The sequence below is a fragment of the Geotrypetes seraphini genome, chromosome 3 (genome assembly GCF_902459505.1).
Source record: "Geotrypetes seraphini chromosome 3, aGeoSer1.1, whole genome shotgun sequence".
Classification (NCBI taxonomy): domain Eukaryota; kingdom Metazoa; phylum Chordata; class Amphibia; order Gymnophiona; family Dermophiidae; genus Geotrypetes; species Geotrypetes seraphini.
In genome coordinates this window covers 25,428,514-25,443,189 of record NC_047086.1, presented here as the reverse complement: position 1 = coordinate 25,443,189, position 14,676 = coordinate 25,428,514, and the positions used below count along the sequence as shown (strand labels likewise).

At 45.7% G+C, this 14,676-nt stretch overlaps 1 protein-coding gene across 4 annotated transcripts in view; it reads left to right on the top strand.

Annotated features, from left to right (window-relative positions):
* Positions 1–14,676, top strand: part of RARS2 (arginyl-tRNA synthetase 2, mitochondrial) — a 175,346-nt gene that overhangs the window by 129,782 nt on the left and 30,888 nt on the right. For all 4 annotated transcript variants that reach the window (XM_033939892.1, XM_033939889.1, XM_033939890.1 and 1 more), the window contains one exon: positions 9,291–9,365. In XM_033939892.1, the coding sequence (XP_033795783.1) occupies positions 9,291–9,365 (75 nt within the window). The remainder of the gene's footprint in view (positions 1–9,290; positions 9,366–14,676) is intronic.

The window sequence follows — 14,676 nt, the reverse complement described above, 5'->3', positions numbered from 1 at the left end:
GGGGAGTTAGAGGAAAGACGGAGTCAAACTGGATGGTTAGGAAGCAGAACAGAGAGGCAGGGCAATGCTGTTGATAGTGTATGAGTGAAGAGTGATGCTGCATGGTGGAGGGAGAGACAAGCAGAGGTGTTATGCTGGATGGTGAAGGGGGAGAGACAGAAAAGCAATGCTAGATGGTTTGGGAAAAGAGAAAGGGATGATTCAGGGAAAAAGAGGGTCAGGTTTTGGAAATGGAGTTTGCGGGGTGTCAGCAGGAGGAATTGGGCTTTCTTCCTGCTGGGGAACAATGGTAGGAGGTATTGGGAATCCCTCCTGTCAGGGAACATTGGCAAGGGTCACGGCAGGAGAGATTGGGCATCTCTCCTGCCAGGGAACATTGGGGAGGGTTTGGGGGATTGCGGCAGGAGATATTGGGCAGTTTATTTGGAAAATTTTCTATTCTTCCTTTTCAGCATGGTTTTCGTTCCAATTTTAGTACGGAAACCTTATTAATTTCTTTAGTTTCTAAAATTCAAAGTTTGTTTTCTCGGAATTGCTGCACAATATTGCTGCAATTTGATCTTTCACGTGGTTCATCATATCTTAATACGACTGTTGTCAGATATTGGGCTAGATCAAAAAGTATTAAACTGGTTCAAAGGATTTCTTACTTTACGGTCTTACCAGGTATATGCTGAGGGCAAATCGTCTTTTATGTGGAGATCAGTTTGCAGAGTACCACAAGGATCTCCTCTATCTCCCCTTCTTTTTAACATTTACATGACTACTTTAAAGAAACTCAGGTTAACGAGATTTGAAACGATTTTTACTTACGCAGATGATATTTTCATCTTATTGGAGGTGGATCCAACATTGTCTAGTTCAGTGTATCTCAAACTGTGTGCTTAGGCACACTAGTTTCCTGAGTTTCCTGAGATTCCTGAGTTTCCTGAGATTCCAAGTGTGCCACGGCACACTGAGGAGGAAGAGAGGCACCTGTCAGCTGACTTCCCTACGTGGTACAGCACCAGTGCTGCCTGATTCGCTGAAGGCCTGCACATTTCCCCCTTCTCTCTAGCCTCCTCCAGCTTCCCCCCCTGACGTCCCGGTCTTACCTTTAAAGCTAATTACAGCAGCCTGCAGAGGATCGCTGGTAGGTAAAATGATTTTATTTTCAATATAATGATTGAAATGTGTCAGTTTTGAGAATTTATATCCGCTGTGTATATTGTGTGTATATGAAAAATGAAGTTTTGGAGTCTAGAAATACATGAATTTATTTTTGTTTTTAAACTAGACCAGTGTCTCTCAAACTTTCTCGAGACGGAGCACACTAAAGGTAATGGCCACAACTTGAGGCACCCAGAAGTGCATAGACATCACCATGATGACATCACGCATGTGCGTGACATCATCACGTTGACGTCCGCGCATGTGCAGAGGCCCTCCAGATGGGCCCTGAGATGCCAGTAGGGGGTGCCAGCAGAGAAGGAGGCTGGAGAGAAGGAGAGGCACTGGTGCCAGCTGATTGCCTACAGCACTGTTTCTCAACTACTTCAAGCTAAGTACCCCCTAAGTCTAACAAATATCAACTGAGTACCCCAACCACAGATCTCCCTAGGCCCACCCAAGCTCTGCCCCAGATCCCATCTCCTTTACTAATTGTAATACATAAAAATAACCAATAATAAGAAAGGAAGTCCATAATACAGATAGGTAAAGACCCACCCAAAAACCACAATGAAGAATGCCCCAAATAAAACCCCTCTCAAAACCCCTTCAATGCCTTCAATATTACACCTTTTCAATACTAGCTCAAGGTGAGTTACATTCAGGTATTCTAGATAATTTCCCTCTTATTACTACTTATCATTTCTATATTGCTGCCAGATGTACACAGCACTGTACATTTAACATGTAAGAGACAATCCCTGCTCGAAAGAGCATACAATCTAATCAAAACACAAGCAAGCAAAACAAATAAGGGTTAGGAATTTTGCAGAGGGAATGATAAAACATACTTTGATTGATCCTTACGAGAGAGAGCGTTAGAAACCCTCCTGTTCCTGGAGGGCTCATAATCTGTTTGTACCCAAGGCATCAGATTTCCCAAGATCACTAGGAGCAGCAATGGGTTTTGATTTGGGCTCCCTGGTTGACTGTCTAGTACAGGGGTAGGCAATTCCAGTCCTCAAGAGCTGGAGCCAGGTCAGGTTTTCAGAATATCCACAATAAATATGCATGAGATAGATTTGCATCTCAAGGAGGCAGTGCATGCAAATCCATCTCATACATATTCATTGTTGATATCCTGAAAACCTGACCTGGCTCCGGCTCTCGAGGACTGGAATTGCCTACCCCTGCACTAGACAGTCAACCAGGGAACCCAACCCCTGGTCTAGTGCTGTAGCCGGCGAGCTCCAGGCAAGGTGTCTGGGGTCACCAGTACATGCAAACTCTTGTGAGCTGCTGCGGGCTGCACAAGGAGGTAATATTGTAGCGTTTAATGTAAGAGACACCCTCAAATGTAATAGGCACAGCTTCAATGCAAGCAGGAATTTTAATCCTCAAAACCAAAAAAATAACAGTATATTTGTCAGGATCATTTCATAGGTGCCAACCGGCTTCCAATACATATTTCAAAACTATCTCAGAAAATAGTCTCTGTGAGAGAAAAACAAGAGAGTCCAAAATCATATAGCAAAATCTTTCTTTCACAGAGTTAAGTTATCTTTCAGTTGCCGTCCATTAAGAGTCCATAGCAAAAGAAAAGAAAAGACTTCAAAACAAAAGCAATAACTTCTGATCTGTAACAATCCAGCTCCAAGTCAGTGCTGCTGTACTGACTTCTTCAGCAAGGAGCGCTGGAAAGACAGTGTGCGCCGTGTGGTCTTTAAACTGCTTAGGCCCACTATCCCACCACGAAACACGGGGCAAACCCCACTGTCTTTGACTATCACAGTTCACTGTCCTCACCAGGAAGGAGCAATATCAACTTCCCAAAAAGAAAACCAAGCTTCAAAATAAAAGTCCTTGCTCAGTTCAACAACAGAAAAAATTCACTCATTGGCAGGAGTAAGAATTATTCAGCTCTTGAAAAAACAGGCAAAACAAACTTGCAGTATTCTTTAAGCCAGGGGTGTCGAACTCAATCAGAGAAGGGGCCAAAATCTAAAATCCAGCCTAAATCGCGGGCCGAATGGTTTACTGAACAGTCATAAACTGACAATGTTAACCAGAAATGTGAATTTAAAATGAGTGGAACAATCTTTTCCTTAATAGTGCTGTTAACCAACTCACATGCTATCAAGCAAAACAGTAATATTGGTATCAAGCAAAACAGTAATATTGGAATGTACCTAAAATGCTCATTGTTTTGTTTTCTGGCTAGATGTCTAACACCGTTTTCCCCGTATCAATGATTCAATGTTCGGTTTTATTTCTTGGGCTGTAGCAACCCGCAAAACAGCATGGAGGTTGTCATCGGTAATGCGTGATCTGTGCTTGTTTTTGTTCAGATTCATTATTGAAAACATCTGTTCACAAAGATAGGTGCTCCCAAACATGGATAGAATACGGGCAGCATGAAGTCGGAGCTCTGGCATTGAGTCAGGGGGCAGTAGAGGGTAGAAGTCCTCAATTTCAACATCCTGAAACCTTGATTTCAGGCCACTGTCAGACTGAAGCTCGATTATCTCCATCTGAAGGTGATGGGGCACATTGTTGACATCAACTGTAAAAGGATTGGCAAAGATGTCAAAGCCTGAGTGCTGTGTTCTAAAGTCAGAGAAGCGCCGCTCAAATTCACTTAGTAAACGGCTAACTTTGGTAGCCAGCCGACTGCAAGGAAAAGTACCAGAAATAGTGGTTGAGATACTCAAACAAACGGGAAAGTGGGCAAGATTGTCCTGTTCCAGTTGGGACTTCCATAGTTGAAGTTTACGCTGGAATGCTGTGATCATGTCAGACATCTTCGTGATGACTTGTTTGCGTCTCTGCAGCTTCAGATTCAGTTGGGCGAGATGCTCACATATTTCACACATCATAGCAAAATCACATAGCCAGGCGGGATCCGACAGTTCAGGCAAGGGCTTTCCTTTACTTTCCATGAAAAGAGCAATTTGTTCTCTGAGCTCAAAAAATCTTTTGAGGACTGCGCTCTTGCTCAGCCATCTTACTTCTATGTGGTATGGCACGTCTCCATGCTCTGCACCCACCTCCTGTAAAAACTGCTGGAACTGGCGATGATTCAGGCCATGTGCCCTTATAAAGTTAATAGTTTTAATGACTGTGGTCATTATGTCATTCATGTCCAGAACTTTTCCACACATAGCCTCTTGGTGGATAATGCAATGATAAGTAATCAAGGGTGTGTGGCAGTGACTTTTTTGCATTCTTTCCTTCATTAGTCCAACCAAGCCTTTCTTTTCTCCGCACATTGAAGGTGCGCCATCGGTAGTTAGCCCTACCAACTTTTCCCAGGGTAATTTAAAATTATTTATAGATTTCTCCACAGCCTCAAATATATCTCTACCAGTCGTCGTCCCATGCATGGCAGCTACATCCAAAAGTTCCTCAGTGACAGAGAGGTCGGTCTTCGTAGCACGTATAAAGATGGACAGCTGCGCTGTATCAGTGTTGTCTGTGCTTTCATCGATAGCAAGTGAAAAAGCGAGATAACTGCATGCCTGTTCGGCCAGCTGTGATGATAGATTTCCTGAGAGTTCTTGAACTCTGTCTGCAATGGTGTTTCTTGACAAACTGACAGTTTGAAAACTCTGTATCTGGTCTGGGCATACTTTCTCACACACTTTTAGCATGCATTGCTTCAAAAAGGCACCCTCTGAAAAACACCTTGAAGTACGGGAAATTTCTTCAGCCACTATAAAGCTTGCTTTCACTGCAGCATCATTTTTCGCTGTAGCCTTTGTAAACATTTGCTGCTGTGATTGTAGTTTGCCTTTTAGTTCTTTAACAATTTTATGCTTTTCTTCCAAAGTATATTTGCCATACTTAACATTATGTTTGGTGTCAAAATGATGACGTATATTGTACTCTTTCATCACCGACACTGTCTCATAACACAATATACACACTGGTTTGCCCTCACTAAGCACAAACATGTATTCATTTTCCCATTTGTCATTAAATTGTCTGCCTTCACCGTCAACTTTTCTTTTCCTGGACATTTTGGGATCAATATTGGCAGTAAAAGATGTAGTTTATTGGAAATCTGCGTTAGAATGAAAAAGTCAGTCAATAAATGCCTGGCTGGGTACAGATAGCAGATTCTGTTGCGATTTTTATGCCTACACTTTATGCCAGGAACTGGCAGCTTCTGCTGTGTATTTTTTTTACATAGTTCCCCCCCCCCGACGTCCGATTCACCCCAAGCAGGACCGCTCGCACGCACTTGCACCCCCACCCCGAAGGACCGCCGACTCCCTGACTCCCAACACGATCGGGGCAAGAGGGAGCTCAAGCCCTCTTGCCCCCCCAACTCCCCGACACGATCGGGGCAAAAAGGAGCCCAAGCCCTCTTGCCCCGCCGATTCCCCAACTCCCCGACAATATCGGGCCAGGAGGGAGCCCAAGTCCTCCTGGCCCTGGCGACCCCCCCCCCCCCGCTAGTTGTTCGGGCCAGGAGGGAGCCCAAACCCTCCTGACCACGGCGACCCCCTACCCCCACCCCGCACTACATTACGGGCAGGAGGGATCCCAGGCCCTCCTGCCCTCGACGCAAACCCCCCTCCCCCCATCGACCGCCCCCCCCCCCAAGAACCTCCGACCCCCCCTGGCCGACCCCCACGACACCCCCACCCCCCTTCCCCGTACCTTTCTGTAGTTGGCCGGACAGACCGGAGCCAAACCCGCCTGTCCGGCAGGCAGCCAACGACGGAATGAGGCCGGATTGGCCCATCCGTCTCAAAGCTCCGCCTACTGGTGGGACCTAAGGCTCCCGGGTCTATTCTGATTGGCCCAGGCGCCTTAGGCCCCACCAGTAGGCGGAGCTTTGAGACGGATGTGCCAATCCGGCCTCATTCCGTCGTTGGCTGCCTGCCGGACAGGCGGGTTTGGCTCCCGTCTGTCCGGCCAACTACAGAAAGGTACGGGGAAGGGGGGTGGGGGGGTCGTGGGGGTCGGCCAGGGGGGTCGCGGGTCGGCTGGGGGGGCGGTCGGAGGTTCTTGGGGGGGCGGTCGATGGGGGGAGATAGATAGCAAGTACGGCCGGCGAGATCACAAGCCTCCTATGTCACCGCGCGTCATTGTGATGGAACGCAGCGGCGTGCAGTGATGACAGCGCGGTGCGGGCCACATTGCAAGGCCTGGCGGGCCGGATTTGGCCCGCGGGCCTTGTGTTTGACACATGTACTTTAAGCAAACCTTTAGTTACTTGTTTTCAGGAAACAAACTTCCATGGGTGCATCTTCAGGAGCCCACACAGCACTAGTATCGGAGCTCATTTCAAGATCCATGGCAAACAGTTCCTCCACCAGACTGAGAGGCACTTCCCCAGCCTCAATTAACTCCATAGCTTCAGGAGTTTGGCTGCTATCAGGAGCTCCCAGCCCTGAGCACTGTGACCTGTCCTGCTGCTGTTTCTCCCTTCTCTGATTCTCCAGAAGCCTAGTTCTCAGGGACAGCAGCTTGCAGCCCCGCCCCAACCCTCAGGTGGAAAGGATTTCCGGTTAATCACCTTGGGACATAGAGGGGGATGGGAACCTAGCCCTGCTGCTCTCCTACTCCCTCTACAGGACCTAGAAGGAAATTCAGCTTCTGAGTCAGAAAATGGTTTAAATCAGTGGTCTCAAACTCAAACCTTTGCAGGGCCACATTTTGGATTTGTAGGTACTTGGAGGGCCGCAGAAAAAATAGTTAATGTCTTATTAAAGAAATGACAATTTTGCATGAGGTAAAACTCTTTATAGTTTATAAAACTTTCCTTTAACAGTTAAAAGGAAAGATATATAAACTATAAAGAGTTTTACCTCATGCAAAATTGTAATTTCTTTAATAAGACATTAACTATTTTTTCTGCGGCCCTCCAAGTACTCTATTTTTTCTGCAGCCCTCACATTTAAAGTTTAATATCTTTTCGTTCTCAAAACTGACACATTTTAATCACTATATTGAAAATAAAATCATTTTCCTATCTTTGTTGTCTGGTGACTATTTTTCTGTGCTTTTAACTATGTTTCCAGGGCCTTCTTGTCCTTTGACTGTTTTTCTCTCCGTCTTCACTTTCTGCCTTGCATCCATCTTTGCTATAAACAAAACAGACTGACTCTGTAACAGTAACACAACCCCAGAGGAGGACTCGTTATACAAAAAGTTAAGCTCAGAGATATAAAACTCTGAAGAGGGAGAGGTAACCCTCTCTTAGGGAAAGAGTTTATCTTCCAATCATTGCTTCATAATTGTGACAAACGAGCCCAACTCCAAGGTGTAAAAGTTTTAACTGTGTATATATCTCAATGTGGATGCAATATGCATTCAACAGGCTTTCAAAAATAGATAAATATTCTGCATTCAGGTAAGCACTAGAATTTTCAGCATTCATATGATTAAATCTCAAAAGTACTTATCAGGGTCCCGACGCGGCCCCGTTTCGGTGTCTACTTCAGGAGACCCCGTCTGACAAAGTTGAATTTTGCAAAGAGTAATAGTCATAAGAAATTCAAACACAGGTTCGTTCTGTTGTTGAAAAATTTCCGTTCAACAACAGAACGAACCTGTGTTTGAATTTCTTATGACTATTACTCTTTGCAAAATTAAACTTTGTCAGACGGGGTCTCCTGAAGTAGACACCGAAACGGGGCCGCGTCAGGACCCTGATAAGTACTTTTGAGATTTAATCATATGAATGCTGAAAATTCTAGTGCTTACCTGAATGCAGAATATTTATCTATTTTTGAAAGCCTGTTGAATGCATATTGCATCCACATTGAGATATATACACAGTTAAAACTTTTACACCTTGGAGTTGGGCTCGTTTGTCACAATTATGAAGCAATGATTGGAAGATAAACTCTTTCCCTAAGAGGGGGTTACCTCTCCCTCTTCAGAGTTTTATATCTCTGAGCTTAACTTTTTGTATAACGAGTCCTCCTCTGGGGTTGTGTTACTGTTACAGAGTCAGTCTGTTTTGTTTATAGCATAGTGCTTTTTCTGACTCTTAGTTACATTGTCCCTGCTTATAGTGGAAACATAGTTGCATCCATCTTTGGCATTAACTTAATGTTCAATTTTTCTGCTTTCTTTTCAAAATCTACGTTTCCATGTCTTCCCTTCCCTTCCTATCTCTCTCTTCTTCCGTCCTATTTCCATGGTCTGGCATCTCTTTCCTTCCTTTCTCTCCCTCCCTCCTTCCTTCCTTTCCCCTGGTCTGGCATCTGTCTCCTTCCCTTCCCCCATGCCCTGGCATCTCTCCCTCCCCCTCCATGGTCTGATATCTCCTTTCTTTCCCTCCCTCCCATGAACTTGGCTTCTTCTCTTGTTCCTTTCCTCTCCCTTCTCCTTCCTTCCCTCTCTTTCCCCAATTGGGTGCAGGAGCAACAGAAGCAGCATTTCCCTTCCCCCTTTCCTGTGCAGGAGAGGCATTTCTCTTCCCCTTTCCCTCCCTCTCCCTTTCCCTGTACAGCAGCAGCAGCATTTCCCTAGGGTCCCCCTTTCCTATGTAGCAGAAGCATTTCTCTTTCCCCTCCCCTCCCCTTCCGTTCTCTTCCTTGTGGAGCAGCAGCATGTCTGGCCGTCTCGTTCCGTTCAAAGCCGCGGGTGGCTCCTTGCGAGATCCGCGCCTGCGCCTGCTTCCGATGCGGCTTTGAACGGAACAAGCCGGCCAGACACGCTGCTGCTCCAAAAGGAAGGAAAGGGGAAGAGAAATGCTGTTGATCGCGTCCAGACCGCGGGCCACAAATAACACCTGGAGAGCCACATGCGGCCCGTGGGCTGTGTGTTTGAGACCACTGGTTTAAATGGAGGTGTAAGAGAAGGGTCTGAATTAGAACTGCTACCTGCACTAGGGACACTCCTAGCAGGCATAGTCTGCCTATTACAGTGCCTACCCCTGGTCTAGTGCTTAGGGTCATACGATGAGTGGCACATAGGTAACTGTGTTTCACATACTAGGCCACACACCACTTCAGTATCATGTATATGTCTGTTGTTGCTTTGTTTTCAAGGACAGGCTATCATGAAAATGTTACTTTCTAATACTGCACCAGGAGCTCTCACATTTAGTATGAATGAGTGGCTTAGTTTCAGTAATTGATACAAGAATAAAATGAAACCCTTCATGTGTTTATCTATAGATATGATGAGGTGTTGTGCAAGTCCTGTGAGGATCTCCAGCCCAAGTACATTGTCAACTACCTCCTCGCACTAAGGTAACTCTTTTTAGTTTTTGAAGTATGAACTCAAAGGAGGATGTTTTTATAAACAGTGGTAGGGGCACAGCTATAATAATAATAATATGACTAAATCCACCTAGCTAGGTCAGGGGTGGGGAATCCAGTCGGATTTTCAGGATTTCCCCAATGAATATGCATGAGATGTATTGGCATGCACTGCTTTCATTGGGGAAATCCTGAAAACCCGACTGGATTCTGGCCCTCGAGGACCAGAGTTACCCACCCCTGAGCTAGGTTATCATAAAAACCTATGCCTAAACCAGTGGTTCCCAAACCTGCCCTGGAGGACCCCCAGCCAGTCAGGTTTTCAAGATATCCCTAATGAATATGCATGAGAGAGATTTGCATACCTGTCACTTCCATTATATGCAAATCTCTCTCATAGAAACATAGAAATGCATATTCATTAGGGATATCTTGAAAACCTGACTGGCTAGGGGTCCCCCTGGACAGGTTTAGGAACCATTGGCCTAAACTAATGAACTGTCGAGTATAGCTCTTAGTTAGTTTTTATAATAAGACACACAGGACTCTTCATATCTGCAACAATATACCGTATTGGTGTGTTATGCTTTAGTTGCTGGCAGTGGGAGAGTAAAGGGGGGGCACACTGACCCTGGTACCATCTTTGCGGGGGTGCTGGCAGCTCTCCTCCTCCCCCCTCCCAACATAGCTCTTGAAATGTTTGCCGACACAAGCAGCACCTTCCACCTGCTGCTTGCGCTGGCCTCAGCTTCCTTCTGACCAGGAAGCAATTTCAGAAAGGAGCCAAGGCCGGCACAAGCAGCAGGTGGAAGGTTTATTTATTTATTCAGTTTTCAATACTGTTCTCCCAAGGGAGCTCAGAACAATTTACATGGATTCAGGTACTCAAGCATTTTTCCTTGTCTATCCCAGTGGGCTCATAATCTATCTAAAGTACCTGGGGCAATGGGGGAGGATTAAGTGACTTGCCCAGGGTCACAAGGAGCAACTTGTGTTTAAACTCATGATCTCAGGATGTTGAGGCTGTAGCTTTAACCACTGCACCACACTCTCCCCATGCTGCTCATGCTGGCAAACATTTCAAGAGGTATGCAGGGTGGGGCACACAGCATGTCAATGCCGGGCGCCACCGCCCAGGGCAACAACCTCCCTAGCTATGCTACAGGTTATTGGTTCAGTTGTATCATCCAGAGCCACCACTACCTTTCATGTTCAATTAAAATTAGGAAATGTGGCCACTGTTAAAAGCAGGTTCATTTAATATTCAGTCAACAATGATTAGTGTTTTTCTTCTCTAAATGCTGAGTACCACGAACAGAATTAGCCCTTGATATTCTGTTACGTCAGCCATTTTGAAAGGGTATCTACAATGGGCATGAGCGAGTGAGCATTGCTGCTGCCCTGTCTACCACTAGTGCACCACAGATTGAGAAGGTAGGCCTGGGAAGAGGCCTGCAGAGGTGGGATCCATGGAGGCTCTTACGGGGTGGGGGGGGAGGAGGGAAATAGAAGGCTATCTGTTGCTATTACAAGGAGGGAGGACCCAGAATAGTTCAGGCCAATAACCAGAAGCTTATGAAGCATCTAATGAGTTCTCATAAAAGTATTTGAGCTGGTCTAAATGGCCTCATGAAATACTGTTTTGAAAAATTGTGAGCCATGGAATCGAGGGTGATATACTCACGTGGATTAAAAACTGGTTAGCAGATAGGAAACAGAGAGTGGGGGTAAATGGACAATACTCGGATTGGAAAAGTGTCATGAGTGGAGTGCCGCAAGGTTCGGTGCTCGGGCCTGTGCTCTTCAACATTTATAAATGACCTGGAAATTGGTACAGAGAGCGAGGTGATTAAATTTGCGGATGATACAAAGTTATTCAGAGTAGTGAAGACACAGGAGGATTGCGAAGACCTGCAACGTGACAAACACGCTCGAGGAATGGGCCGCAAACATGGCAAATGAGGTTTAACGTGGATAAATGCAAGGTGATGCATGTTAGTAACAAAAATCGTATGCACAAATACAGGATGTTCGGTGCAGTACTCAGAGAGACCCTCCAGGGGACAGACTTGGGAGTACTGGTAGACAAGTCAACGAAGCTGTCCGCGCAATTCGTGGCGGTGGTAAAAAGGACAAACAGAATGCTAGGAATGATTAAGAAGGGGATCATAAACAGATTGGAGAAGGTTATCATGCCGCTGTACCGGGCCATGGTACGCTCCCACATGGAATACTGTATCCAGCACTGGTCGCCATACATGAAGAAGGACACAGTTCTACTCGATAGGGTCCAAAGAAGAGCAATTAATATGGTTAAGGGGCTGGAGGAGTTGCCGTACAGTGAGAGATTCGAGAAACGGGGCCTCTTCTCCGTGAAAAGAGGAGACAGAGGGGACATGATCGAAACATTCAAGATAATGAAGGGAATAGACTTAGTAGATAAAGACAGGTTGTTCACCCTCTCTCCAAGGTAGAGAGAACGAGAGGGCACTATCTAAAGTTAAAAGGAGATAGATTTCGTACAAATGTAAGGAAGTTCTTCTTCACCCAGAGAGTGGTGGAAATCTGGAACGCTCTTCCAGAGGCTGTTATAGGGGAAAACACCCTCCAGGGACTCAAGACAAAGTTACGCAAGTTCCTGCTGAACCAGAACGTAAGCAGGTAAGGCTAGACTCAACTAGGGCACTAGTCTTTGACCTAAGAGCCGCCACGTGAGCAGACTGCTGGGCACAATGGACCACTGGTCTGACCCAGCAGTGGCAATTCTTATCCCAGGACAAGCAGGCAGCATATTCTTAACTGATGGGTGATGGCACCGACGGAGCCCCGGTACGGACAATTTTAGAGTGATTGCACTCTAAGAACTTAGAAAGTTCCAGTAGGCCGCACCGCGCATGCGCGAGTGCCTTCCCGCCCGACGGAGGCGCACGGTCCCCAGTTTCTTAGTTTCCGCGGAGCTAAGACGACGTGGATTTTTAACGGCCATTGAAATTTTTCTCTCGCCTTCCCGCTCACGCGTTTTTTGTGGAAGTTTACTCTTCCTTGTTTTCTTTTTGGTTTCTCGTTTCTCAAAAAAAAAAAAAATCTTTCTTTTTTCATTTCTTTTGTCTTGCCCCAGTGGGGCCTGTTGGCACAATCGAAGCCTTCGCCTTCGATTGAGCGGAGGCCATGTTCACCTTCATGCCCCCGCAGCCGGGATTCAAGAAGTGTCAGCGGTGTGCGCGCCCCATCTCTTTGACCAACCCCCACAATTGGTGTCTTCAGTGCCTGGGTCTGGATCATAACGCTTCATCTTGCACCCGTTGCACTTCTCTTAAAAAGTGCACCTTGAAGAACTGGCAAATACATCAAAAACTTCTCTTCGGTGCTGGGATGGAACCATCGACATCCACTCCGACGTCGGCTGCCCCCTCTAAATCGGCACCGACTCTTTCGACACTGCCCGAACTTCCTCCGGTGAGCATCCCCCAGGTAAGCCGGCTAAGAAGCCTTCCTCTTCCCTGGAGCGTCCTGCGGCCTATTCTGCAGTGAGCCCAGTCCTGCCAGCCTCGAGGCGCCCACGTAAACACTCCGCTCCTATTGAGGTGAGCGCCTCCTCATCTCCCGAGTGTCGAGCGGCACCACAGGTACCGAAGAAAAGAAAGCGGTACCGGTGCCTTCTTTGGATGATCACATTGCGGCTACCCTCCAGGTCCAGCTTCAGGAGCAATTGCAACAGCTTCTTCCTGCTCTGCTGGCACCGAGCCTTCCAGTCCCAGTCCGATCTGAACATATGGTACCGATGGTTGCCCAACCTCTGTTGTCGGCGTCGACACTCTTGGCGCCGATTCACACTACCTCCGCTTCCATGCCTGTTTTATCAGCGGAACCGAGAACCTTGCGCCATGCGGTGCAGACGGTCTCCAAATCGGCACCGTCTCCCAATCCCGCTAGGCACCATGTCACCTCTCCCAGTACTGCCTCCATGCACTCCGGCAAGTTGGTGCGCAAATCTCGACATGATGAACCCTCGACTCCGATCTCTCGAGGTCGAGGTTCTCAGGTACGTGACCCTGACTTGTGGGACGACTCTGAAGAGCCTGTGGGTACCGATGAGGTTGTTTCCTCTGATGAGGAAGATCCTTCTCTCCAGGAGCCGACTAGTAAACCTAATCAGTCCTCCTTTACTAAATTCTTGAAGGAAATGTCTGACTCCCTCTCCATACCTTTGGAATCTGTCTCAAAAAAATCTCAGGCTTTCCTTGAAGCCCTGGATTTTGATCAACCTCCAAAGGAGTTCCTCAAGTTACCCCTGCATGACATTCTGCGGGAAACTTTTTATGTTCTTATGGATGAAAGCAGAAGCATGGATCTGTGATGCTAGGATAAGCAAAAAGAACAGCAAAGGACCAATTAGAGTAATTAGTTTAAGGCTTTGTTGTACTAAAATGTTTAAAGGCAATTTGCCAGTTATTTCCAGTTCTAGAGGGAAGTGTGTGTTTGCTCATCCCCTCTAGTTATTGTTCCTGATGCAGTTTTTGTAGGCAAAACACATCTCAAGTTTCAAGTTTATTTAGGTCTTGATATACTGCTTTTATTAACAAAGCGGTTTCCATTTTATACAAAGTATTAAAAGTTTTTAAAAAAATATATAAAATAGAGGGAACAAATTCATTTACAATACAGACATACCATGATACATATGGACAGATGAGGAGGATACATTGCTTAAAATAAAAGGGAGGCAAAATACAAAAGGAATAAAGGGGATCTTTAATGTAAGACCTGATGTTGGACATAGTATTTGGTGCCATGAATACCTTAAACTATTACTTTGATCTTCATTTGGTGATTTGCTGTTCCATGTACTTTAAGGCACTATGTCATTCTCACCTTGGGGAAACATTCTGAGCTTCTCTGATTCTCAGTTGCAAGATCTACTCCCAAGTGAACCTTTTTTAAGCATGGTGATGGGATGTCAATTTTAGGGGTAGATTTTTATTTTTTTCAAACTTTACAGACTACTAGTGACCAAATTATGCAGTTTTCCATGTTGAATCTAAAACTATCTTCAGTCTTACCTACTGGACATCAAATCACAGTTGAAATATGTAGAACTTAATTAATATTTATTTGAACATAGTTTAAACTTCCTTTGTAGCTATATAATTGTCTTTAAAATGTAGTTAATTTAATGTTTAATAAAATCCAGTAAAGAGGATATAGCTTGTTTGCTTCTGTTTTGGCTCTTGGGCTCCCCAATGACCATCTGACCTCCTAATATAATATTACCTCCTTTCCTGATTGTACATATGACCAGCAG